Here is a 24,694-nt window from a genome sequence, read left to right as displayed (position 1 = left end):
GTGATACCGGGCCTGCCCCTCCTGCGATACCGGGCCTGCCCCTCCTGTGATACAGGGCCTGCTCCACCTGGGATACCGGGCCTGCCCCTCCTGTGATACAGGGCCTGCTCCACCTGTGATACCGGGCCTGCCCCTCCTGTGATACAGGGCCTGCCCCTCCTGTGATACCAAGCCTGCCCCTCCTGGGATACCGGGCCTGCCCCTCCTGGGATACCGGGCCTGCCCCTCCTGCGATACCGGGCCTGCCCCTCCTGCGATACCGGGCCTGCCCCTCCTGGGATACCGGGCCTGCCCCTCCTGGGATACCGGGCCTGCCCCTCCTGGGATACCGGGCCTGCCCCTCCTGGGATACCGGGCCTGCCCCTCCTGTGATACAGGGCCTGCTCCACCTGGGATACCGGGCCTGCCCCTCCTGCGATACCGGGCCTGCCCCTCCTGCGATACCGGGCCTGCCCCTCCTGTGATACCGGGCCTGCCCCTCCTGTGATACCGGGCCTGCTCCACCTGTGATACCGGGCCTGCCCCTCCTGTGATACCGGGCCTGCTCCACCTGTGATACCGGGCCGGTCAGTGTTCGGGGCTCCGCAGCACATTGGGGTGGTGGCCTCCACTGTTTGCCCCCCATCCTCTGTATTAGGAGTTGACTCTTTGGGTTATTTTTTTGCTATGTGCACAAATGTGCCGCCATATTCTGCCAGGCGGTGGGCGTTGTGGGAATGGAGGGCATGCTGAGAATTTGTGGCTGGTGGCCATGTGTCTGGCGCAGCTGGTCTAAGGCTCGTGCACGGCCCGGACATCAGGGGATAGAAGGGACCGAGCGGACTTTCCTCCAGGGGTCCACGGTGCCACAGCTGACAAGGAATGTGTCAGTGCCTGCCCGGTGCCACAGCAGTACTGCCAACATGTCAGACCACCCAAACGCAGAGACTCTTCCCTTAACCTCTTACTTCTCACAGCTGAGGGTTTGTTACCGTGTATCCAGCCTGGACATTAGTGAGGCCTCCAGCCTGCTCCATCTGACGCACACATCCGGCAGAGGGGTCCAGGCTGGGCTCGTCGCTGGCACTGGTGGGGCCCGTTCACACATGGAGATTTTGCTGCGGTTCTTTAGGCAGTGTATTTGGGGGGTAAAGTCCGGCACAATCACACAGAGTCGTCACCTCTCGTGGACACAATTTCCTGCGTGTATCTTGAAACCTCCGGTGTTTTTACCAAGACGCAGCAGATTGATTTTTACTGAAAATCGCAAGTAAAAATGTGACAAACGTGCGTATTCTGTCAGCACCAAAAAACCTGCTGCAAAAACGCCATGTGTGAACATACACTACCTACGGCAGGATCCCTGTGACGCTGCCGGTTCAGATCCTTGGGCCCGCGGTGGGGCCGGGACCGTCCCGTCCTCCGTGATATGGGCGCACAATTCTGTCCACAACCTCAGGGGTGTACGGGAGCGTTCCCAGCCACTGATAGTGAGCGGAGGTCCTGGAGATGGTGAAAACGACCCCAAATGTGACCATGTCCGACAATCTATATAAAAGCAGGACCCTCGGGTGCTGGGACAGTGGACCTCTCACAATCCTGCACTCTCGTGTCCTCGCTGCTGTCTCTCCTCCCTCTCGCTGTCTCGCTGGGGCTGGGAATGGTACGGACAAGTGGGAGGGGAGTGGGAGCCTCTCAGATGAAGAAGTGAAGTGCTCACCTCAGGGCTGGCAGCGGACCCCACAGCAGACCCCACAGCAGCAGGCACAGGACCACCGCTCTCATCTGCTGCTTAACCCTTTCTTTCCCCTGGAGTAGCAGGAGCAGGTAAGCTGTGCTCTGGGATGACAAGGCGTCGTGTATGTCCATGCTGGGACTGTCAGCTCTCGGGGACGCAGTGCTTATGGCTGTGAGGAGGGAGCTCGGTGTGCAGGTGCATATTGTGCGGTGTCGCACACTGAGGCTGTGGCGCTGTACTGTGCTGTGTGTATAATGTGACCTTTGCTTTACATGTGAGCAGTGAGGAGACTGCGACCTACCCCAGTGTGTGTTTATAGAGCTGGGTGTACTACTACCCCCATCATACCCAGCGTGCGATCTCACTGACCCCATAGCGTTATATGATGGCTTCCTTACGACGTGTCCTTCTCCTTCGCATATCTGTGGGAGTTTTGTTTGTCCTGTTCTGGACGTCAGACGCCGCGGTGTGAATGATCCGGTGTTCGTGCTGCAACCTGCACGCATTCTGTAAACACTCGGCAGGTGTGCTGCACGGACACTGTACAGATGCTGCACGGACAACGCACGGACACTGCACGGACAGCGCACGGACACTGTACAGATGCTGCACGGACACTGCACGGACACTGTACAGATGCTGCACGGACACTGCGCAGACACCGCACGGACGCTACACGAACACCGCACGGACGCTGCACGGACGCTGTGCAGATGCTGTACGGACACTGCGCAGACACTGCATGGACACTACACGAACACCGCACGGACGCTACACAAACACCGCACGGACGCTGTGCAGATGCTGCACAGACACTGCACGGACACTGCAAGAACACCGCACAAACGCTGCACGGACACTGTACAGATGCTGCACGGACACTGTACAGATGCTGCATGGACACTGTACAGATGCTGCACGGATGCAGTATGGACACTGCACGGACACCGCACGGACACTGTACAAATGCTGCACAGACACCGCACGAACGCTGCACGGACACCGCACGGACACTGCACAAACACCGCACGGATGTCGCACAGACACTGCACGGACACCACATTGACACTGCACGGACACAGCAGAGACAACGCACAGACACTGCACGGACACCGTACAGATGCTGCACAGACACCGCACGGACGCTGCACGGACACCGCACGGACGCCGCACGGACACCGCATTGACACTGCACGGACACAGCAGAGACACCGCACGAACACTGCACGGACACCGCATTGACATTGCACGGACACAGCAGAGACACCGCACGGACACTGCACTGACACCGCACGAACGCTGCACGGACACCACACAGACGCCGCACGGACACTGCGCAGACGCTGCATGGACACCACACAGATGCCGCACGGACACTGCGCAGACGCTGCACGGACACCGTATGGACACTGCAGGGACACCACATAGACGCTGCACGGACACTGCGCGAACACTGCACTGACACTGCGCAGACACTGCACGCACACCGCACGCACACCGCACGGACACTACACGGACACCGCACGAACACCGATTTATAGTGAGGGCAAAGTTTTCTATTCAGGAAGGATAACATGTGGAAGCTGAGCTTGTGCTGTGAGGTTTCTGCTGTCGGGGATGGCGGCCTCCGCACCGAGCTCGGTTCCTGCAGACTTTGTGCCATTTATGAGGACAGCACACGGTTGGCGCAGATTCGTCCGCGTGCGGTTTGGGACAAATCAGTAGCTCAGTGATGGCAAATGCTGTAAATGCCTCGCAGCTCATCTATTCGGCATTTCTTCAAACTCAGGATTAATGTTGTCTAGTTTATATTTCTGAAACTAATCCGCGTTGTTAAACCATAGCGGCGAATCCCCACATTGCAGGTTTTGTTCTGCGACTTTCCCATCGATCAGAACCAAAGCTCCAAATTCAGAGGTGGAATTTTCTGCAGCTGAGAATCATCGGTTCGGTACCAGATCTGCAGCGTGGGAATGTCGCTGATAAGGGGAGTGCCGGTGGCTCCCGGTTTTATAAAATATTTGGACTTAATAAAAAAAAAAAAAAAGAGAAACTTTTTTTAAAAAGTGCCTTTGCATCCCCTCCCACACTCCTGCATCGATCACTGCCCTCCAGACATTTGCGCCATTGCTCCTGCAGGTCACGTGACATCGCCCCCTCTAGCCCGTTACCTGGGGCATACCTCTGTCTGTGGTCAGGTACCACCTGGCTCCATCGCGCTGCTGCACTCGGATTCATCCCTCTTACGTCCTGCTGCACTCGGATTCATCCCTCTTACGTCCTGCTGCACTCGGACCTCTCAGGTGCGGTGGCCTGGAGGGGCCACTTCCAGGCGGACCAGTTTCTAATCCGCAGGGTTACAATCTCTGGAATTTTCATAACCGTAGAGCTACGAGGAAAGAGAGAAACATTCTTGGACGATGCTAATCTGGAAATAATGGAGATGCAGGAATTAGCGGCTAATACTGTTCTCCTGATCTCGGCGCGGCTCCCATGTGCGGTCACATATGTGCCGGGTGACCACCAATTCATCCTCAAAGACCCTGTTGTTGTACGTGACGTCGGCCGACCCAGCAACAATAGCTCGTTATGTGCGCTAATTAGTTAAGATATGAGGTCTGCGTTATTATAAAAGCCGAAACCTTCGTCTGTGCATCATCCGGAAATCTGGACCAGATGACACAGGGAATTGTCTGCTGCACAGCAATCATTGTGATGGTGTATGTAGCAGAGCCGGCGGTGCGCACAACACAGTACAAAAGCCCTTCACTGGGACAGGATGAAGGTGCCGGATCCTCGGCGGCTGCAGAAAGTGCGCAGGGCTCTGTTCACACCCAGTACAATGCTGCAGCACACGAGATGTCACATCCTATCCATACACTGCAGGAAAATCTACGGGAAAAGTCACCTGCGGCGCGGCAGACGTGAAAACAGCGATTTCTGTAGATATCACCCTTCACAAAGCAGAAAGTAAAATCCAGATTTTTATGCGGATTTACAACCAAATTTATTGCAAAATCCACAACAGATTTTGGGTCCAAAGTACAAAGAATGCACCGAAGACCTGTAAGGGTGGTCACTGTCAGGGCCCCGCTATCCCCCCGACCTGTAATTGTGGCCACTCAGGACCCCATTATCCCCTATTCCTCCCCCAGACATGAGACCACTCTCAAGGCCCCCTTATCCCCTCCCTCAGCATGTGGCCTCTAAGGGCCCCATTATCCCCTATCCCCTCATACATGAGGCCTCTAAGGGCCCCGTTATCCCCCCATACATGAGGCCTCTCAGAGCCCCGTTATCCCCTATCCCCCCCATACATGTGGCCTCTCAGGGCCCCATTATCCCCTCATACATGAGGCCTCTCAGGGACCCATTATCCCCTATCCCCCCATACATGTGGCCTCTCAGGGCCCCGTTATCCCCCCATACATGTGGCCTCTCAGGGCCCCATTATTCCCTATCCCCCCACCCATACATGTGGCCTCTCAGGGCCCCGTTATCCCCCCATACATGAGGCCTCTCAGAGCCCCGTTATCCCCTATCCCCCCCATACATGTGGCCTCTCAGGGCCCCATTATCCCCTCATACATGAGGCCTCTCAGGGACCCATTATCCCCTATCCCCCCATACATGTGGCCTCTCAGGGCCCCGTTATCCCCCCATACATGAGGCCTCTCAGAGCCCCGTTATCCCCTATCCCCCCATACATGTGGCCTCTCAGGGCCCCATTATCCCCTCATACATGAGGCCTCTCAGGGACCCATTATCCCCTATCCCCCCATACATGTGGCCTCTCAGGGCCCCGTTATCCCCCCATACATGTGGCCTCTGAGGGCCCCATTATCCCCTATCCCCCTCATACATGAGGCCTCTCAGAGCCTTGTTATCCCCTATCCCCCCATACATGTGGCCTCTCAGGACCCAGTTATCCCCCCCTAGACATATGGCCTCTCAGGGCCCCGTTATCCCCCATACATGAGGCCTCTCAGAGCCTTGTTATCCCTCCCTAGACATATGGCCTCTCAGGGCCCCGTTATCCCCCATACATGTGGCCTCTCAGGGCCCCGTTATCCCCCATACGTGGCCTCTCAGGGCCCAGTTATCCTCCATACATGTGGCCTCTCAGGACCCCGTTATCCCCCCATACATGTTGGCTCTCAGGGCCCCATTATCCCCCCCGTACATGTGGCCTCTCAGGTCCCTGTTATCCCTCCCTAGACATATGGCCTCTCAGGGCCCCGTTATCCCCCATACATGTGGCCTCTCAGGACCCAGTTATCCCCCATACATGTGGCCTCTCAGGACCCCGTTATCCCCCCATACATGTTGGCTGTCAGGGCCCCATTATCCCCCCCGTACATGTGGCCTCTCAGGTCCCTGTTATCCCTCCCTAGACATGTGGCCTCTCAGGGCCCCGTTATCCCCCATACATGTGGCCTCTCAGGGCCCCGTTATCCCCCATACATGTGGCCTCTCAGGGCCCCGTTATCCCCATACATTGGCCTCTCTCATGACTCCATGGTCCCCAGTGTTTTGGGTGGCTCTCGCCCCTCCGCCTGTCATTAATCATGGCGCTCGTCCGCTGGCCCCGCTCTCTGTTCTGCATTAATCTCTCTTTTTTTCTGATCGTGTTTTATATTGCGCTAATAAAGAAGGGTTACAGTGATGGCTGGACGGCCGCCAGCGCCCGCTACACTTCACCAGGACATCAAAAGGGGAATCTCGCTTTGAAACTTATATTGAGATTTCTTCAAAAGCCGCAGTTCTCCATCTGCCGCCCTCGCTATCTGCAGAGTAAACACTGGTCTTTATGTTACTGGATCCCAAACCTCGGCGGGCTATCTCCCCATCCCCCGCCCGCTGCAGGGGTCCGTGTCACCTTACACCTGTGATCTCGGTCCTGTGGTTTCCCACCTGCCTCCATGACACGAGTTTCCCCGGTAGCTTGTGGTATATAATGCCTGATTTGGTCACTGGCTCCACACATCGACGTTCCTTTATCCTGGTCGCCCTATAAATCCCAGAACCTGCTCCTCTTGTACCGTCCATTACACCCACGGCCGCCCTCCATACGACAACCATCGCTCACTCACCTTCTGTGCCAAAATCATCAAAATGGAGCAAAAAGGTTTAAGAAATTTGCCGCAAATTAACACGCTTTTTTTGTTTGTTCTTTTGTATCTTCTTCGAGTGAAATGTTGCACAAACGTTTTACTACATTTTAAAATGCTGCAAATTAATCTTCAATTGCGAAAAAAAATTGATTTGGAGAATAGAAAAGCAAAAAAAAAAAATAATTAAAAAAAGTTGCAAAATTGGTGAAAAATTACAATGTATCTGGCACAAAAATAAAAATTCAGAAATGTCAAACGTTTAATTTCTAAAAAAGAAATAGAATGAGGATTCAAGGCGTAAACCTTGTTGTAAACAGGCTTGGATGCAGCCCGCAGTGTAAAGAATGACGGTTTTAATTCCAGGAGTCTTAGCTGTAAGTTTTAGCAATGCCCTCATGTTATAGAGTGTGCACATGAGGTGTAGCCTGCAGCTGACGGTGGGTCGCGAGGGCTCCCGGTTGTCCGGTGGAGACCATCGCTACGTGTATAGTACGGCTCTGGCGATGACCACGCTGTGCCCCCGGGGAATCCTGGCTGGAGGGCGTCCAGGGATGTGTTGTGATGAGGAGTATGCTGGCTCAGGGCCACACGCAGAAACGAGCGGCTCGTGCTGGAGACGGTGTAATACTGGGGGAGGCGTCTGTCCGATCAGAGATCTCACAGGAAATAATGAAGCGATGCTTTGCTGGCTCTGCAATGATGGCCGCCTTGTTTCTTGCAGATTGGAGATTCACCGGCGCCTTTAAGATGAAAGTTTTCCGCAGTCACCTGCTGATCAGCATTTTACTGTGTTGGGGTGTCAGAGGGAACAGTACGATGACCCCGCGCCTGAAGCTGTCCTATCAGGGTGAGTACAGTGACCCCGCGCCTGAAGCTGTCCTATCAGGGTGAGTACAGTGACCCCGCGCCTGAAGCTGTCCTATCAGGGTGAGTACAGTGACCCCGCGCCTGAAGCTGTCCTATCAGGGTGAGTACAGTGACCCCGCGCCTGAAGCTGTCCTATCAGGGTGAGTACAGTGACCCCGCGCCTGAAGCTGTCCTACCAGGGTGAGTACGGTGAACCCGCGCCTGAAGCTGTCCTATCAGGGTGAGTATGGTGACCCCGCGCCTGAAGCTGTCCCATCGGGGTGAGTACAGTGACCCCGCGCCTGAAGCTGTCCTATCAGGGTGAGTACAGTGACCCCGCGCCTGAAGCTGTCCTACCAGGGTGAGTACAGTGACCCCGCGCCTGAAGCTGTCCTACCAGGGTGAGTACGGTGAACCCGCGCCTGAAGCTGTCCCATCGGGGTGAGTACGGTGAACCCGCGCCTGAAGCTGTCCCATCGGGGTGAGTACGGTGAACCCGCGCCTGAAGCTGTCCTATCAGGGTGAGTACAGTGACCCCGCGCCTGAAGCTGTTCCATCGGGGTGAGTACAGTGACCCCGCGCCTGAAGCTGTCCCATCGGGGTGAGTACAGTGACTCCGCGCCTGAAGCTGTCCTATCAGGGTGAGTATGGTGACCCCGCGCCTGAAGCTGTCCCATCGGGGTGAGTACAGTGACCCCGCGCCTGAAGCTGTCCTATCAGGGTGAGTACAGTGACCCCGCGCCTGAAGCTGTCCTATCAGGGTGAGTAGTGACCCCGCGCCTGAAGCTGTCCCATCGGGGTGAGTACAGTGACCCCACGCCTGAAGCTGTCCTACCAGGGTGAGTACAGTGACCCCGCGCCTGAAGCTGTCCCATCGGGGTGAGTACAGTGACCCCGCGCCTGAAGCTGTCCCATCGGGGTGAGTACAGTGACCCCGCGCCTGAAGCTGTCCCATCGGGGTGAGTACAGTGACCCCGCGCCTGAAGCTGTCCTACCAGGGTGAGTACAGTGACCCCGAACCTGAAGCTGTCCTATCAGGGTGAGTACAGTGACCCCGCGCCTGAAGCTGTCCTATCAGGGTGAGTACAGTGACCCCGCGCCTGAAACTGTCCTATCAGGGTGAGTAGTGACCCCGCGCCTGAAGCTGTCCTACCAGGGTGAGTACAGTGACCCCGAACCTGAAGCTGTCCCATCGGGGTGAGTACAGTGACCCCGCGCCTGAAGCTGTCCTACCAGGGTGAGTACAGTGACCCCGCGCCTGAAGCTGTCCTATCAGGGTGAGTACAGTGACCCCGCGCCTGAAACTGTCCTACCAGGGTGAGTACAGTGACCCCGAACCGGAAGCTGTCCTATCAGGGTGAGTACAGTGACCCCGCGCCTGAAGCTGTCCCATCGGGGTGAGTACAGTGACCCCGCGCCTGAAGCTGTCCTACCAGGGTGAGTACAGTGACCCCGCGCCTGAAGCTGTCCTATCAGGGTGAGTACAGTGACCCCGCGCCTGAAACTGTCCTACCAGGGTGAGTACAGTGACCCCGAACCGGAAGCTGTCCTATCAGGGTGAGTACAGTGACCCCGCGCCTGAAGCTGTCCTATCAGGGTGAGTACAGTGACCCCGCGCCTGAAGCTGTCCCATCGGGGTGAGTACAGTGACCCCGCGCCTGAAGCTGTCCTACCAGGGTGAGTACAGTGACCCCGCGCCTGAAGCTGTCCTATCAGGGTGAGTACAGTGACCCCGCGCCTGAAACTGTCCTACCAGGGTGAGTACAGTGACCCCGAACCGGAAGCTGTCCTATCAGGGTGAGTACAGTGACCCCGCGCCTGAAGCTGTCCCATCGGGGTGAGTACAGTGACCCCGCGCCTGAAGCTGTCCTACCAGGGTGAGTACAGTGACCCCTGTACATGACATGCGTCATTCTTAGTTATTGCTAGGAACGCTGGTGACCGTGGGAGTGCGAACGCTGGCCGCGCCGGGTGTCACTCGGTTCTCCCAGGTTTAGCAGTGTGACAGACGAGGGCGACGTCAGGACTGACCCTTTAGGATTTTCCTTTCTACGATCCCTCTTGGCGGATCACGTCTGTCTGTTTGCTCTTTGGGCGAGTGGCTGTATAGGGGGGTCCGCCATTCATCTTATAGAGAGCACTGATGCAGCAATAGGGGGGACATAAAGCACCATCATGAATGACACTCGGCTCACAGACCGCGCACACTTCACCTCTGACCTGTAAATGACTTATGGGGAAAGACTAGAAATGGTGAACGTCGGCACTGAACAGTGCACAGCTGCTGCGCCACTTCTTACTTTATCTTGTGGTATTCTGCCGGCAACACAGACTATGGAACCGATGTGACTCCATCAGAGTCTATGCAGACCTGAAGGTGACCGCAGCTCTGGAGGTGACTGGAGAATAAGACACTATGTAACAGCAGAATAGTGACTGCAGCTCTGGAGGCAACCGGAGAATAAGAAGCAATGTAACAGCAGAATAGTGACTGCAGCTCTGGAGGCGACCGGAGAATAAGACGCAATGTAACAGCAGAATAGTGACTGCAGCTCTGGAGGTGACTGGAGGATAAGACACAATGTAACAGCAGAATAGTGACTGCAGCTCTGGAGGCGACCGGAGAATAAGACGCAATGTAACAGCAGAATAGTGACTGCAGCTCTGGAGGTGACTGGAGAATAAGACCCAATGTAACAGCAGAATAGTGACTGCAGCTCTGGAGGCGACCGGAGAATAAGACGCAATATAACAGCAGAATAGTGACTGCAGCTCTGGAGGCGACCGGAGAATAAGACGCAATATAACAGCAGAATAGTGACTGCAGCTCTGGAGGCGACCGGAGAATAAGACACTATGTAACAGCAGAATAGTGACTGCAGCTCTGGAGGCGACCGGAGAATAAGACGCAATGTAACAGCAGAATAGTGACTGCAGCTCTGGAGGTGACTGGAGAATAAGACCCAATGTAACAGCAGAATAGTGACTGTAGCTCTGGAGAATAAGACACGATGTAACAGCAGAATAGTGACTGCAGCTCTGGAGGCGACCGGAGAATAAGAAGCAATGTAACAGCAGAATAGGGACTGCAGCTCTGGAGGTGACTGGAGTATAGTAATATTCCCCATGGCTCATGATGCCTTTGTACACGGATGCCTTTGTACAGGGATATATTGAACCCTGTGATTTCCTGTGTCCCCAGATCTGTCTCTCCACGGTCTGCGCACGTACACCATCACTCGCTCCTGCTGTTTCGATGTGCTGTTGCTGGACGAGGAGCGCAGCCGCCTGTTTGTGGGGGGTAAGAATTACCTGCTGTCGCTGAGTCTGGATAACATCACACAGAACGAGCTGCTGGTAAGATCCGCTGGCTTCATTATTACCAGTGACCTGTATGGATGCCCCACATGTGGCAGTATGATGCCAGCTCTGCCGCCATGTCATGTGCTGCTCAGGGGTTTGCAGGACAGCGCTGTGTGACCGGAGCAGACGGTAGATTCCCATCGTACATGCGCTGCTGCAGTAGTCGTCGCTGATACGTAATAATGCGACCTTTCCTCCCCGCAGATTCCGTGGCACGCGCCCGTAGAGTGGAGGGAAGAGTGCAACTGGGCAGGAAAGGACATTAATGTGAGTGCACAAGCGCCGGCGCCCCCTACTGGGAGGATATATTCTGCGGGTTACCAGCTGTGGGACCTTCTATAACTCAGCGCTGCACCTTAGTGTTCCCAACTGCCGACTCTGCAGCAGCTTCAGAACTACAACTCCCATCATGCCCCGAGAGCCTGCCGGCACACTAGGGCTCGTCCAGTCAACCTCCCAGATATTAGTATTCACATTGTCACCGGTGAATCAGACGTCTACCAATTATGTACATAAAGCTGAATCATCCGATCATATGAAGCTTTGCAACTCCCTTAAACTTTTTTTTACGAGGTTTTCAACGACTCTCCTGTCAGAATCCTAGAATGTTAAAGTCAGACGGGACCCCCGGGGTCATCGTGTCCAACCCCCCCCCCCCCCAATGCAAGAGTCACTAAACCATCTCAGACAGATGTCTGTCCAGCCTCTGTGTGAAGACTTCCATTGAAGGAGAACTCACCACCTCTCGTGGCCGCCTGTTCCACTCATTGATCGCCCTGTCAGCCTTCTAATATATAATCTGGATCTTCTCCCTTTCAGTTTCCTTCCATTGCTTCCTGTGTTTCCATGTGTAGATGAGAATAATGATGATCCCTCTACACTGTGACGGCCCTTCAGATATTTGTAGACGGCTATTAAGTCTCCTCTCAGTCTTCTTTTTTGCAGCTAAACATTCCCAGATCCTGTAACCGTTCCTCATAGGACATACTTTGCCGTCCGCTCACCATCCTGGTCGCTCTTCTCTGAACTTGCTCCAGCTTTTCAATGTCTTTATTATAATGTGGAGCCCAGAACTGGACCCAGGATCCAGATGATTCCTGACCAAGGAGGAGCAGAGGGAGATAATTACTTCACGTGATCTGGACTCTGTGCTTCTCTTAGTACATCCTACAACTTCGTTTGCCTTTTTTGCTGCTGCATCACACTGTTGACTCCTGTGCAGTCTGTGATCTACTAGTATAAACACGTGCTGCTGCTTAGTTCTATTCCTCCCATTCTATAGATGTAATGTTCGTTTTTCTTGCCCAGATGTAGAATCTTGCATTTCTCCCTGGTAAATATCATTCTATTAGTCACTGCTCTTTGTTCAAGCTTCTCTTGAATCTTTTCTCTGTCTTATCAAGTGTTAGTTATCCCTCCTAGTTTTGCATTATCTGCAGTTGTAATTAGTTTACCTTCATTTCCCTTATCTAGATCACTTAATGTTGAGTCTTGTGGTCCCCACTTGTAACACTGGGGCCAGGACAGAGCCTTGTGGTACCCACTTGTAACACTGGGGCCAGGACAGAGCCTTGTGGTACCCACTTGTAACACTGGGGCAAGGACAGAACCTTGTGGTCCCCACTTGTAACACTGGGGCCAGAACAGAGCCTTGTGGTACCCCTCTTGCATCACTGGGGCCAGGACAGAGCCTTGTGGTCCCCGCTTGTAACACTGGGGCCAGGACAGAGCCTTGTGGTCCCCCTCTTGCATCAATGGGGCCAGGACAGAGCCTTGTGGTCCCCCTCTTGTAACACTGGGCCCAGGACAGAGCCTTGCGGTCCCCACTTGTAACACTGGGCCCAGGACAGAGCCTTGTGGTCCCCCTCTTGCATCAATGGGGCCAGGACAGAGCCTTGTGGTCCCCCTCTTGTAACACTGGGCCCAGGACAGAGCCTTGCGGTCCCCACTTGTAACACTGGGCCCAGGACAGAGCCTTGTGGTCCCCCTCTTGCATCACTGGGGCCAGGACAGAGCCTTGCGGTCCCCACTTGTAACACTGGGCCCAGGACAGAGCCTTGCGGTCCCCACTTGTAACACTGGGCCCAGGACAGAGCCTTGTGGTCCCCACTTGTAACACTGGGGCCAGGACAGAACCTTGTGGTACCCAAGGAACCATTTATTGCTGATATCCAAATGCTAAAAAAGTCCCGATCCTGAGTTTTCTGCAATAACCCGGCTCTGACAGCAAGAAAAGACCTTGAAACGTAATAGAAACTAAATGCCCCTTGAAGATTAGTCAGAGCTTTTCATTACACATAACCCCTTTTGCTCCAATTTTGCCGGTGAGGCAGATTTAACCCTGAGGTGATGTGAGGCGACACTTATCACGTCTGAGCGGCTCACACCCCATCCACCAGCAAGCTGGGCGGTCTGTTTACTTTCTGGGCCATTAATAGGTTCAGTGGGTTAAAGAGCATACGATGAAGTAAACATGCAGGTGATGGAAGGATATGAGTCCCATCTAGGACAGCAGGTCCCGGCTCAGAGGTTAGACTGGATATAAGAAACGCTATGGGCGGCAATGGCTCCTGCCTCTAACCCATCTGTGGCAGTGGCCATAGCAGTGCCAGGAGTCGGCGTTCCCCCTCGATGCCGGTGTCCCCCTCGATGTCGGCGTCCCCCCTCGATGTCGGCGTCCCCCCTCGATGTCGGCGTTCCCCCTCGATGTCGGCGTCCCCCCTCGATGTCGGCGTCCCCCCTCGATGTCGGCGTCCCCCCTCGATGTCGGCGTCCCCCTTGATGTCGGCGTTCCCCCTCGATGTCGGCGTTCCCCCTCGATGTCGGCGTCCCCCCTCGATGTCGGCGTCCCCCCTCGATGTCGGCGTCCCCCCTCGATGTCGGCGTTCCCCCTCGATGCCGGCGTTTCCCCTCGATGCCGGCGTTCCCCCTCGATGTCGGCGTCCCCCCTCGATGTCGGCGTCCCCCCTCGATGTCGGCGTTCCCCCTCGATGTCGGCGTTCCCCCTCGATGCCGGCGTTCCCCCTCGATGTCGGCGTTCCCCCTCGATGTCGGCGTCCCCCCTCAAAGTCGGCGTCCCCCCTCGATGCCGGCGTTCCCCCTCGATGTCGGCGTTCCCCCTCGATGTCGGCGTCCCCCCTCGATGTCGGCGTCCCCCCTCGATGTCGGCGTCCCTCCTCGATGTCGGCGTTCCCCCTCGATGTCGGCGTTCCCCCTCGATGTCGGTGTCCCCCCTCGATGTCGGCGTTCCCCCTCGATGTCGGCGTTCCCCCTCGATGCCGGCGTTCCCCCTCGATGTCGGCGTTCCCCCTCGATGTCGGCGTTCCCCCTCGATGTCGGTGTCCCCCCTCGATGCCAGAGGTAGTACTTAGCATGGAGACAAGCCCCCAGCATCCTGCATTCCCTGCAGGGGATGAGCATTGAAGGTCAGGTATGGGGGGTGTCTGTGATTTAGTGCATTCCAGTGACGGTGTGACTCCCCCTCCTCTTAATCAGTGGGGTCCTTTCCTTGTGAGTTATGCCGGTGATCTGTAAGACGCGGGGGAGGGACGGCTCGCTCTATATGGCACCAGCTGGCTCTCAGGGCTGTAAATTGTCATTTTCTACAAGTTGCGACATTGCAGCCTCATTCCATTTCTCCTCTTGCAGCTGGAATGTATGAACTATGTGAAAGTCCTGCAGCTATATAACCGCACTCACCTGTTCACCTGTGGGACGGGCGCGTTTCACCCGGTCTGTGGCTTCCTGCACGTGGGACAGCGAGCCGATGTAAGTAGCCATATTTGTGGAGGCAGCGCCTGTAATGAAGAGACGCAGACTTGTCACTCCAGGACTTTGGTAGCCGCATTCATTTGTAGCAATAACACCAGAAAGAAATGAGACAAATGACGACTACGGCCGCACCGCCGTTCTGTGCAGCTACGAGGACACCGGTAACGTGCGGCGTCTTTTCTGCAGGACGCCGTGTTTAAGCTGGACACCAAGAGGCTGGAGGACGGGAAGGGACGCTGCCCGTATGACCCCAAACATGCCGCAGCCGCCATACTTGTGGGTGAGAAGAAATGATTCTGACTCCTAAGAAACTTCATTTATGATCTGTGATGTTCTATAAAGCCCCACACGGTGCACACACTGCGGACCACATCTCACAGGACGATCCCCCGTCCCCCACCGACCCCAGCAGGAGGGCCACATACGGTGTGATCACCCCAAAATACACACGCCGACTCGGCTACATGCAGCAACGAGGTGCGTCCCTTGTCTACAGCCAGTATACGTCCGTATACCCTGCACCATGCTACTATATACACCCAGCGTATGGCTATATACACCCGGCACAACCCCCGCTGCCGAAATATATATAGGAGCAATTCACGCTGTCAGGTAGGCATTAGGCAGTGTTCACACAGGTGCAGCTTATTGCTTTCATAAAACTACGAGGAATTCAAAGCCAAAAACAAAACAGAAAACCAGTCTCTTCTGGGAACAAAGAAAACAGCAAAACACCAGTTCATCCAGCAGCAGATATACAGGAGCTTCTCACAAAATGAGAGTATCATCAAAAAGTGAATCTCCTATATTCTATAGTCATTACACACAGAGTGATCTATTCCACGTGTTTATTTCTGTTAATGTTGATGATTATGGCTTACAGCCAATGAAAACCCAAAAGTCTTATCTCAGTAAATTAGAATACTTTATAACACCAGCTTGAAAAATGATTGTAAAATCTGAAATGTTCCCTACTGAAATGTATGATCAGTAAATGCCCTCAGTACTTGGTCGCGGCTCCTTTGTCATCAATTACTGCATCAATGCGGCGTGGCATGGAGGCGATCAGCCTGTGGCACTGCTGGGGGGTTATGGAGGCCCAGGTTGCTTTGATATCAGCCTTCAGCTCATCTGCATTGTTGGGTCTGGTGTCTCATCTTCCTCTGACAATACTCTATAGATTCTCTATGGGGTTAAGGTCAGGCGAGTTTGCTGCCAATCAAGCCCAGTGATACTGTTCCTGGGCTCTGAGTCCTGCTGGACAATTACGTTTCCATCTCCAAAAAGCTTGTCGGCAGAGGGAAGCATGAAGTGCTCTCTAATGTCCTGGTAGACGGCTGCACTGACTTTGCTCTTGATAAAACACAGTGGACCTACACCAGCAGATGACATGGCTCCCCAAACCATCACGGATTGTGGAGACTTCACACTAGACCTTGGAAATCAAGGTCCCAGAGTCTGGAGGAAGAGTGGAGAGGCCACAATCCAAGCTGCTGGAGGTCTAGTGTGAAGTCTCCACAATCAGTGATGGTTTGGGGAGCCATGTCATCTGCTGGTGTAGGTCCACTGTGTTTTATCAAGACCAAAGTCAGCTCAGCCGTCTACCAGGACATTGTAGAGCACTTCATGCTTCCCTCTGCCAACAAGCTTTTTGGAGATGGAAATGTCATTCTCCAGCAGGACTTGGCCCTGTCCACACTGCCAAAAGTACCAATACCTGGTGTAAAAACAACAGCATCACTGGGCTTGATTGGCAGCAAACTCGCCTGATCTTAACCCCATAGAGAATCTATGGAGTATTGTCAAGAGGAAGATGAGACACCAGACCCTACAATGCAGACGAGCTGAAGGCTGCTATCAAAGTAACCTGGGCTTCCATAACCCCTCAGCAGTGCCACAGGCTGATCGCCTCCATGCCACGCCGCATTGATGCAGTAACTGATGCACAAGGATCCCGACCAAGTACTGAGGGCAGGGCCGGACTGGCCATCTGGCAAATGCCAGAAGGGCCTGTCTGGTCGTGGGCTGCCTTGTCTACTATGTTGTTAACAGAATCGTTGTTCTCAAGACCCCCATACTGTTAAGAGTTGTGATGAAGCACAAATACGTGACTCTGTCAATTACTACAGCAGGCCTCTGGCATCATTAGAAATATTGGTCTTGTAGTAAATCTTGCTTTCCTCCACCATCCATGGTAATATTAGTAATATATTCCATCTAGTGGTTGGGGACAGTGACAGCATGGGCCTGTGTGATTTCAAATGCCAGGGCTGAATTTCAGTCCCAGTCCGTACCTGACTGAGGACATTTACTGATCATACATTTCAGTAGGGAACATTTCAGATTTTACAATCATTTTTCAAGCTGGTGTTATAAAGTATTCTAATTTACTGAGATAATGACTTTTGGGTTTTCATTGGCTGTAAGCCATAATCATCAACATTAACAGAAATAAACACGTGAAATAGATCACTGTGTGTAATGACTCTATAGAATGTACAAGATTCACTTTTTGTATTGAAGAACTGAAATAAATTCACTTTTTGATGATATTCTAGTTTTGTGAGAAGCTCCTGTATACATCAGTGCAGCTCACCCGAACACAGTACAGTCCTTTCTCCAGGAGCAGACTTCATACGCAGAAGAGGCCGACCCCCCAGTATCGGTTTCACCTTCACTACCAAACAGAAGTGTTCAACTCCGGGCACAGTTCACACTGAACAGGCTGCAGCTTCCACTCAGACTGCTCAGCTTTCCTAGCTGACCCGTGCAGTCTCCATTCAGGGTGACCCCGCCACATCTCCCAGCTAAAGCTCACATTTTGGCTGGTCACTCACCAGCTTCAACACACTTAACCTTGTATCATCCAGCAGACTGACATCTAGTGACCACAGGCCCTGGTTCTAGCAAAAAGATGGGCAGGTGCATCTGATAAACTCCCACAGAGCTAGGACTCTGTCCTATGTGGCTCCGCTACAATACACACAGATATAGATACAGTGCAGCGTATATATAAAGTACAAATGTACACAGCATATAGATATAATATACACATTCTCTGCACTGTATCACCTATATACATGTAGTACATTATTATAATATATACACCGCACTGTATCCGCTATATACATGTAGCACATTACTATAATATATATACTCTGCACTGTATTCCCTATATATTGATGATAACATGTCGGTGCATTAATCTTTTCTGCATTCCTAGGAATCTCAGCTGATTTAACCGTTTCTTCCCCACTCTTGGTCCCTATAGGAGATGAGCTGTATTCTGGGGTGGCCACTGATCTTATGGGGCGAGATTTCACCATCTTCAGGAGCCTGGGCCGCAGACCACCTCTGCGCACGGAGCAGCACGACTCGCGCTGGCTGAACGGTGAGCTGTCATCTCCTGGAGGGCGGTGTGGCCCAGGGTAGATCTAGGGGCGGTGGTGCAGTGGAATGTGGAGGACGCAGTGGAGATCGCCTCACTGTGCAGTGGAATGTGGAGGACGCAGTGGTGGAGAGCGCCTCACTGTGGAGTGGAATGTGGAGGACGCAGTGGTGGAGAGCGCCTCACTGTGCAGTGGAATGTGGAGGACGCAGTGGTGGAGAGCGCCTCACTGTGCAGTGGAATGTGGAGGACGCAGTGGTGGAGAGCGCCTCACTGTGCAGTGGAATGTGGAGGACGCAGTGGTGGAGAGTGCCTCACTGTGCAGTGGAATGTGGAGGACGCAGTGGTGGAGAGCGCCTCACTGTGGAGTGGAATGTGGAGGATGCAGTGGTGGAGAGCGCCTCACTGTGGAGTGGAATGTGGAGGACGCAGTGGTGGAGAGCGCCTCACTGTGCAGTGGAATGTGGAGGACGCAGTGGTGGAGAGCGCCTCACTGTGGAGTGGAATGTGGAGGATGCAGTGGTGGAGAGCGCCTCACTGTGGAGTGGAATGTGGAGGACGCAGTGGTGGAGAGCGCCTCACTGTGGAGTGGAATGTGGAGGACGCAGTGGTGGAGAGCGCCTCACTGTGGAGTGGGTGCTGGAGAGGCTCTTACTCACTGAGTGCCAAGTGCCTGTCTGGGAGCGATCAGGTGATTACTACATGTCACCATACTCTTCTGTAAGACGCCCTGTCTAACTATCTCCTTCTAGAACCAAAGTTTGTAAAAGTTTTCTGGATTCCGGAGAGTGAGAACCCAGACGATGATAAAATCTACTTCTTTTTTCGGGAGACACCGGTGGAGGCCCTGGGAGGGGTGAAGCAGTCCTACGCCCGGATAGGGCAGATCTGTCGGGTAATTACTAGATAGTAACCTATGGCTAATCTGTAACCTGCCGTCTCGTCACCCCGCTCCGTCTAATGTAGCAGTCATCGATTGGGGTCCATTGTATCTTACAGAACGACATGGGTGGCCAGCGGACCCTTGTGAATAAATGGACCACGTTCCTGAAGGCGCGCCTCGTGTGCAGTGTGCCCGGGAAGGAGGCAGGGGGCGACACTTACTTTGACGAGCTGAGTGAGTTGTTGTTCAGGGTTTGTTGGCAGTAACTATGTAATACGAGGTCGTGAGGACGCGGCTGACGGCTTTTATGGCGCCGAGGTTAAACATTACTTATATGTGCTCCATAAATAATGTAAGAATATAACCAGGACTAAACACGAGGCATCGCCTGCAATGACTGCAACAGATCACAACCCCGCTCACCGGACAAGGGCATGTTGCTGGGACTTGTAGTGTCTGGATAGTCATAAAGGACATGGAAAGAAGTAGCTAAAGCTGTGAAGCGGCAATCACAGATGTTACATAGATTCACAATGTGAAGACGACACGAGAAAGGCAAAAAATATACTTGGTGTAAACACCCATCCTCCGTAGTACAGGGATTATTCACTGCGACATTAATATTGCTGCACAATAATCTGAAACCAGCCCAAAATCATAGGAATGACTGAGGCTTGTGCTCATCTCCTACAGAGGACGTATTCCTGCTGCCAACACGGGACAGGAGGAACCCACTGATATATGCCCTGTTCTCCACCGCCAGGTAAGAGGCCGCAACCCCCAGGAAGGGTCAGATATTACCCAGATCCTGTGTACATACATCACTGATCTGGAGCTACCTCCTTTATTATACTCCAGAGCTGCACTCGCTATTCTGCTGGTGCAGTCACTGTGTACATACATTACATTACTGATCCTGAGTTACATCCTGTATTATACTCCGGAGCTGCACTCACTATTCTGCTGGTGCAGTCACTGTGTACATACATTACATTACTGATCCTGAGTTACATCCTGTATTATACTCCGGAGCTGCACTCACTATTCTGCTGGTGCAGTCACTGTGTACATACATTACATTACTGATCCTGAGTTACATCCTGTATTATACTCCAGAGCTGCACTCACTATTCTGCTGGTGCAGTCACTGTGTACATACATTACATTACTGATCCTGAGTTACATCCTGTATTATACTCCGGAGCTGCACTCACTATTCTGCTGGTGCAGTCACTGTGTACATACATTACATTACTGATCTGGAGCTACCTCCTGTATTATCCTCCAGAGCTGCACTCACTATTCTGCTGGTGCAGTCACTGTGTACATACATTACATTACTGATCTGGAGCTACCTCCTGTATTATCCTCCAGAGCTGCACTCACTATTCTGCTGGTGCAGTCGCTGTGTACATACATTACATTACTGATCTGGAGTTACCTCCTGTATTATCCTCCAGAGCTGCACTCACTATTCTGCTGGTGCAGTCGCTGTGTACATACATTACATTACTGATCTGGAGTTACCTCCTGTATTATCCTCCAGAGCTGCACTCACTATTCTGCTGGTGCAGTCGCTGTGTACACATATTACTGCTCCCGAGTTATGTTCCGCTTTTTGCCCTCAGTTCAGTATTTCGAGGTTCTGCCATCTGTGTCTACACCATGAATGATGTCCGCAGAGCTTTCCTGGGGCCCTTTGCACACAAGGAAGGGCCGAACTACCAGTGGGTGTCCTATCAGGGCAGGGTGCCCTATCCTCGCCCAGGGATGGTAAGTGATCAGAGGGAGACTGATGGTTTCTGGGTCGCAGGTTTTGCAGCGCCGTGTTCAATGGTCTCCGCTGTTTCTAGTGTCCTAGTAAAACATTCGGAAGTTTTGAATCCACTAAGAACTTTCCAGACGATGTGCTGCAGTTTGCACGGAATCACCCGCTCATGTTTAACCCTGTAACTCCTGGCACTGGGAAGCCGATCTTCCTGCACAGTCATGCCGACTTCACCTCCACCCAGCTTGCTGTGGACAGAGTGACGGCAGCTGATGGAGAATATGACGTCATGTTCATCGGCACAGGTGAAAGCTCCGGCCGCCGCCTCGTTATGTCAGTAATGTCCCCTGGTGCCTCTACCTCTCACACTGTGATTTCTCGCTCTGCTAGATGTGGGCACCGTACTGAAAGTGATTTCTGTGCCTAAACAGAGCTGGAACGAGAGGGAAGAGCTGGTGCTGGAGGAGCTTCAGGTCTTCAAGGTAAAGACACAAGGGTTCCAGGTGGTCTGATGCAAGCACACAAGTTTGGGGGCCCCTCTTATTGGTGGTGCTCTAATGACAGATGTTATTGGTTATAATGTAATGCAGACATAGTGACTAGATGTTTTGGGGGTAAAGACGTGTTTGGTTGTTCCTGACATGGTTGCCTCTTCCTCCCTTGGTGCAGAACGCGTCCCCCGTCACCAGCATGCAGCTCTCATCTAAGCGGGTAAGAAGGATTTCGCCGTTTGCAGTTCTCTTGGTCAATGTGTGGTTCTCCCGTCTTCACATTGCTTTTACCTTCTCCACAGCAACAACTATATGTGGGGTCAGCGAGCGGCGTCTCCCAGGTGCCCCTACATCGCTGTGGGATCTACGGGAAGGCTTGTGCCGAGTGCTGCTTGGCCAGGGATCCATATTGTGCCTGGGACGGCACCAGCTGCACCCGTTATCTGCCCAACACCAAGAGGTAAAGACTGAAGCCAAAACTATACCACCCCCCAGACTAATAATGCAACCCTAACATACCCATATAGCAACTAGTACTGCCAGGGCAGATGAGCCACCATCACAACCATGTATTCATCATGTCTCACGCAGGAGGTCTCGCCGTCAGGACGTCAGGAATGGGGACCCCAATTCGCTGTGTTCTGGAGGTGAGTTTTACGCACCTCTCTATTCGCCCCGTATGCAGGTTAAGTGTCGCCTGATTTCAGCATTTCTGGGAGATGACTTGGGAGTCGTTATCCCACATCTATAGACAGCCATGGGCTGAGCCTGTACACAGGGCGGATGTCTCCATGTGCCACCACACTGGCTCTGGGGGTCACCACTTGGGCTCGGCCATCCTGCAGTATTATTACTACTGTATGTGATGACGTTGTGATAGATTCCCGTTCTTTCATCACAATTTCTCCATACAGAGCAGCAGAGGCTCAGCATCCAGAAGAAGCGCCTGTACGGCGTGGAGGGGAGCACAGTCTTCCTCGAGTGTCTCCCCAAATCTTTACGGGCTCAAGTGACATGGATCCACCAAAAGGCACCCGAAACGCCAAGAAAAGAGGTAGGAACCCCCATCCTTCATATTTCCCTTGCCAAGTAAGTAGATTGATGAAGCCTTCAGTGCGATCCGTGGCTCCACGTCCTGGTTGTCTCCGGCCACCACAGCCCGTTGCTTTCTCCATAGTCCTCATATGATGATATAATCTACATACAATGTTATATACCTCTGCTTTATGTACGTTGCACTAGTTTTACTTCTGTCTCATGATGCAGTCACATCTATATGAGGGGTCAGCCCACAGGACCCATCTCTGCCGCTCCGTTTGTTCCTTTCCATAAAAGTAATTTTCGGTTTCTTTCCAGGTGCAGTTTGATGAGCGAGTTATAAAGACGGAGCGTGGCGTCCTGCTGCGTAGTGTAATGAGGCGTGATGCTGGGAGTTATCTCTGCCATTCCTCAGAGCATGGGTTTACACAGCTTCTTCTTCAGCTGGATCTCGAGGTCATTCCACCTTCTCGGGCCGAGGAGTCGCTGGGTGCTCACCGTGGATCACAAATGAGATGGTATCATGACTTTATGCGTCTCGTTCAGCAGCCAGGCTCCAAAGGAGAGCAAATGTGTGAGGAGCTATGGGCTCGTAGGGGCCACACATCCCACCCTCCCGAGCCCCAGGGTGCACCACAGATACCACCAGGCTTAAAGGGCCCCGGAAGGCCTCTACCTCCCCTCAGTATGAAAGCAAAAGCACAAAAATGGAAGCACCTGGAGGAAAAGATTAAAGTGCGGAGTCGCAGGACGCATGAACACCAAAGGGCTGAACGCGGACCCAGAAGTGCCCCAAGTTAGATGGTGACATCTCATGGACCTATGAACCTCTAAACTGTACATGGTGCCAGAGCTGGTAGGGGGTACCCTGTGAGGGGTGGAGGGTGGCCTGTATCACTGTAATGCGGAGCGATGGATGTGTACAGGCTGCATCGCCTCATAACTGCTGGTCAAGGTGGGAATACAAAATATGTCCTATACGAGCTCAACCCTTGGGTTACCCTCCAGATCCCCCTATTTATTAGCACTCCAATGATCCTACGACAGCAAGCCGCAATGTTACTGAGTATGCAGACGAAGGGCTGTGGCCCCGAACTGGATGGCACTTGTGGAATACAGACCCCATGTGAAAGGACCGCAGGTGAACGACAGCTAAGTTTATTAGGGAAATCCACTATTCTGTAGAGAGAATCCCAAACCATTCATGGTGCAAAATCCAATCCAAAAATTAGCACCAACATGATGGACACCGCAAAGTAAACTGATGCATGACATACCTGCCACCACTGACCGTGCTCGGACCCTCACTGCCTGGACAATGGGACAAGACAGGACAAAGTGGAAGCTCGCTGAAAATTATCCATGAGACACACGATTTCCACTGCCTCCATCGTGAAAGACCTTTCTAACGTCACAGAACCCATCTCAGGTTATCTCACATCTCCGTACTTGGATTACAGCAAATTTCTCCCAAATCAAAAATTTGAAGAAAACTTAAGACGTGTCCATTGTTGATGTGAAAAAGTGATGAGAAGAGAACAAAGAGGTGGAAGTTTGTTCTCCTGGATAGTGGCCGGCGGCTTCTCTGTGGGCCAGGGACCATCCTTGTGCTCCCGGGGTATCAGGACTGTTACACGGGCTCCGTCTCTGCTCGTCCTATACAATGATGAGGGTTGTCTGCATTCGTCCCAGCACACAGCTGTCCATCACCGTTGTTACAATTCGTGCTGGAGACGCCGCCGCCTATAACTCTTTATTGTAAAATACAATGATTTATCTGGCAGCGGCGACTTCGCTCAGTGACACGGCACAGTATATACTGCATGGTCCGCTACATTTCACACAACTCCTCGGCGTTCAGTGAGATTAGCGAGACCCCCCATCCCCTCGGCAGACCCCTCCCCAGTACTGACAGATTATTTTTATTAGTGTAAATATCTTTAAATATAAATTAACCCTTTCTGCTGCTACAGGTCTAAGAGTCCAGCCCGGCTGGTGACTGGCACGGTTGGAGAAGTACTGGATAATATTGTGCGAACTGGAGACAGAAAATGAACTATTAAGTTAACACAATAAAAGCAATTATTTAGAGCCGTGTGGATTATTGTGGACCGTCTGTGGATAGTGGGAGGCCCAGCTCTGACTTCTGGGCTCTTCAGATGAATCGTGCGATGCTTCGGGCTGCCGGAGACCACAACTTTACAGTCTCTCTACAAATATAATTTATTCTGTAAAGTGTTTCTGTGCAGGAATTCCCCATAAAGGGAACCAAGGGAGCATGAAATGGCGACAGGAGGCCTTGTAGCAATAAGCCG

At 53.0% G+C, this 24,694-nt stretch overlaps 1 protein-coding gene across 4 annotated transcripts in view; it reads left to right on the top strand.

Annotated features, from left to right (window-relative positions):
• SEMA3B (semaphorin 3B) overlaps nucleotides 1-24,468 on the top strand; it is a 36,958-nt gene extending 12,490 nt beyond the window's left edge. For 2 of the 4 annotated variants that reach the window (XM_077277076.1, XM_077277078.1), the window contains exons 2-18: nucleotides 7,553-7,678; nucleotides 10,880-11,034; nucleotides 11,245-11,307; nucleotides 14,689-14,808; nucleotides 14,998-15,091; nucleotides 18,083-18,202; nucleotides 18,952-19,094; nucleotides 19,199-19,316; nucleotides 19,776-19,845; nucleotides 20,711-20,855; nucleotides 20,936-21,155; nucleotides 21,241-21,332; nucleotides 21,520-21,561; nucleotides 21,644-21,801; nucleotides 21,933-21,988; nucleotides 22,256-22,395; nucleotides 22,698-24,468. In XM_077277076.1, the coding sequence (XP_077133191.1) occupies nucleotides 7,553-7,678; nucleotides 10,880-11,034; nucleotides 11,245-11,307; nucleotides 14,689-14,808; nucleotides 14,998-15,091; nucleotides 18,083-18,202; nucleotides 18,952-19,094; nucleotides 19,199-19,316; nucleotides 19,776-19,845; nucleotides 20,711-20,855; nucleotides 20,936-21,155; nucleotides 21,241-21,332; nucleotides 21,520-21,561; nucleotides 21,644-21,801; nucleotides 21,933-21,988; nucleotides 22,256-22,395; nucleotides 22,698-23,180 (2,345 nt within the window). In that variant the 3' untranslated portion in view covers nucleotides 23,181-24,468. Of the gene's footprint in view, nucleotides 1-1,669; nucleotides 1,807-7,552; nucleotides 7,679-10,879; nucleotides 11,035-11,244; nucleotides 11,308-14,688; nucleotides 14,809-14,997; nucleotides 15,092-18,082; nucleotides 18,203-18,951; nucleotides 19,095-19,198; nucleotides 19,317-19,775; nucleotides 19,846-20,710; nucleotides 20,856-20,935; nucleotides 21,156-21,240; nucleotides 21,333-21,519; nucleotides 21,562-21,643; nucleotides 21,802-21,932; nucleotides 21,989-22,255; nucleotides 22,396-22,697 lie in introns of those variants that run through there. The other 2 variants (XM_077277077.1, XM_077277079.1) reach the window with 2 other exon arrangements.
• Nucleotides 24,469-24,694: the final 226 nt, after the last annotated feature.

Source organism: Ranitomeya variabilis, chromosome 8 (assembly GCF_051348905.1).
Source record: "Ranitomeya variabilis isolate aRanVar5 chromosome 8, aRanVar5.hap1, whole genome shotgun sequence".
In the NCBI taxonomy this organism is placed as follows: domain Eukaryota; kingdom Metazoa; phylum Chordata; class Amphibia; order Anura; family Dendrobatidae; genus Ranitomeya; species Ranitomeya variabilis.
Note: the sequence above shows the minus strand (reverse complement) of the source record. Positions and strands in the feature narration are given on the sequence as shown.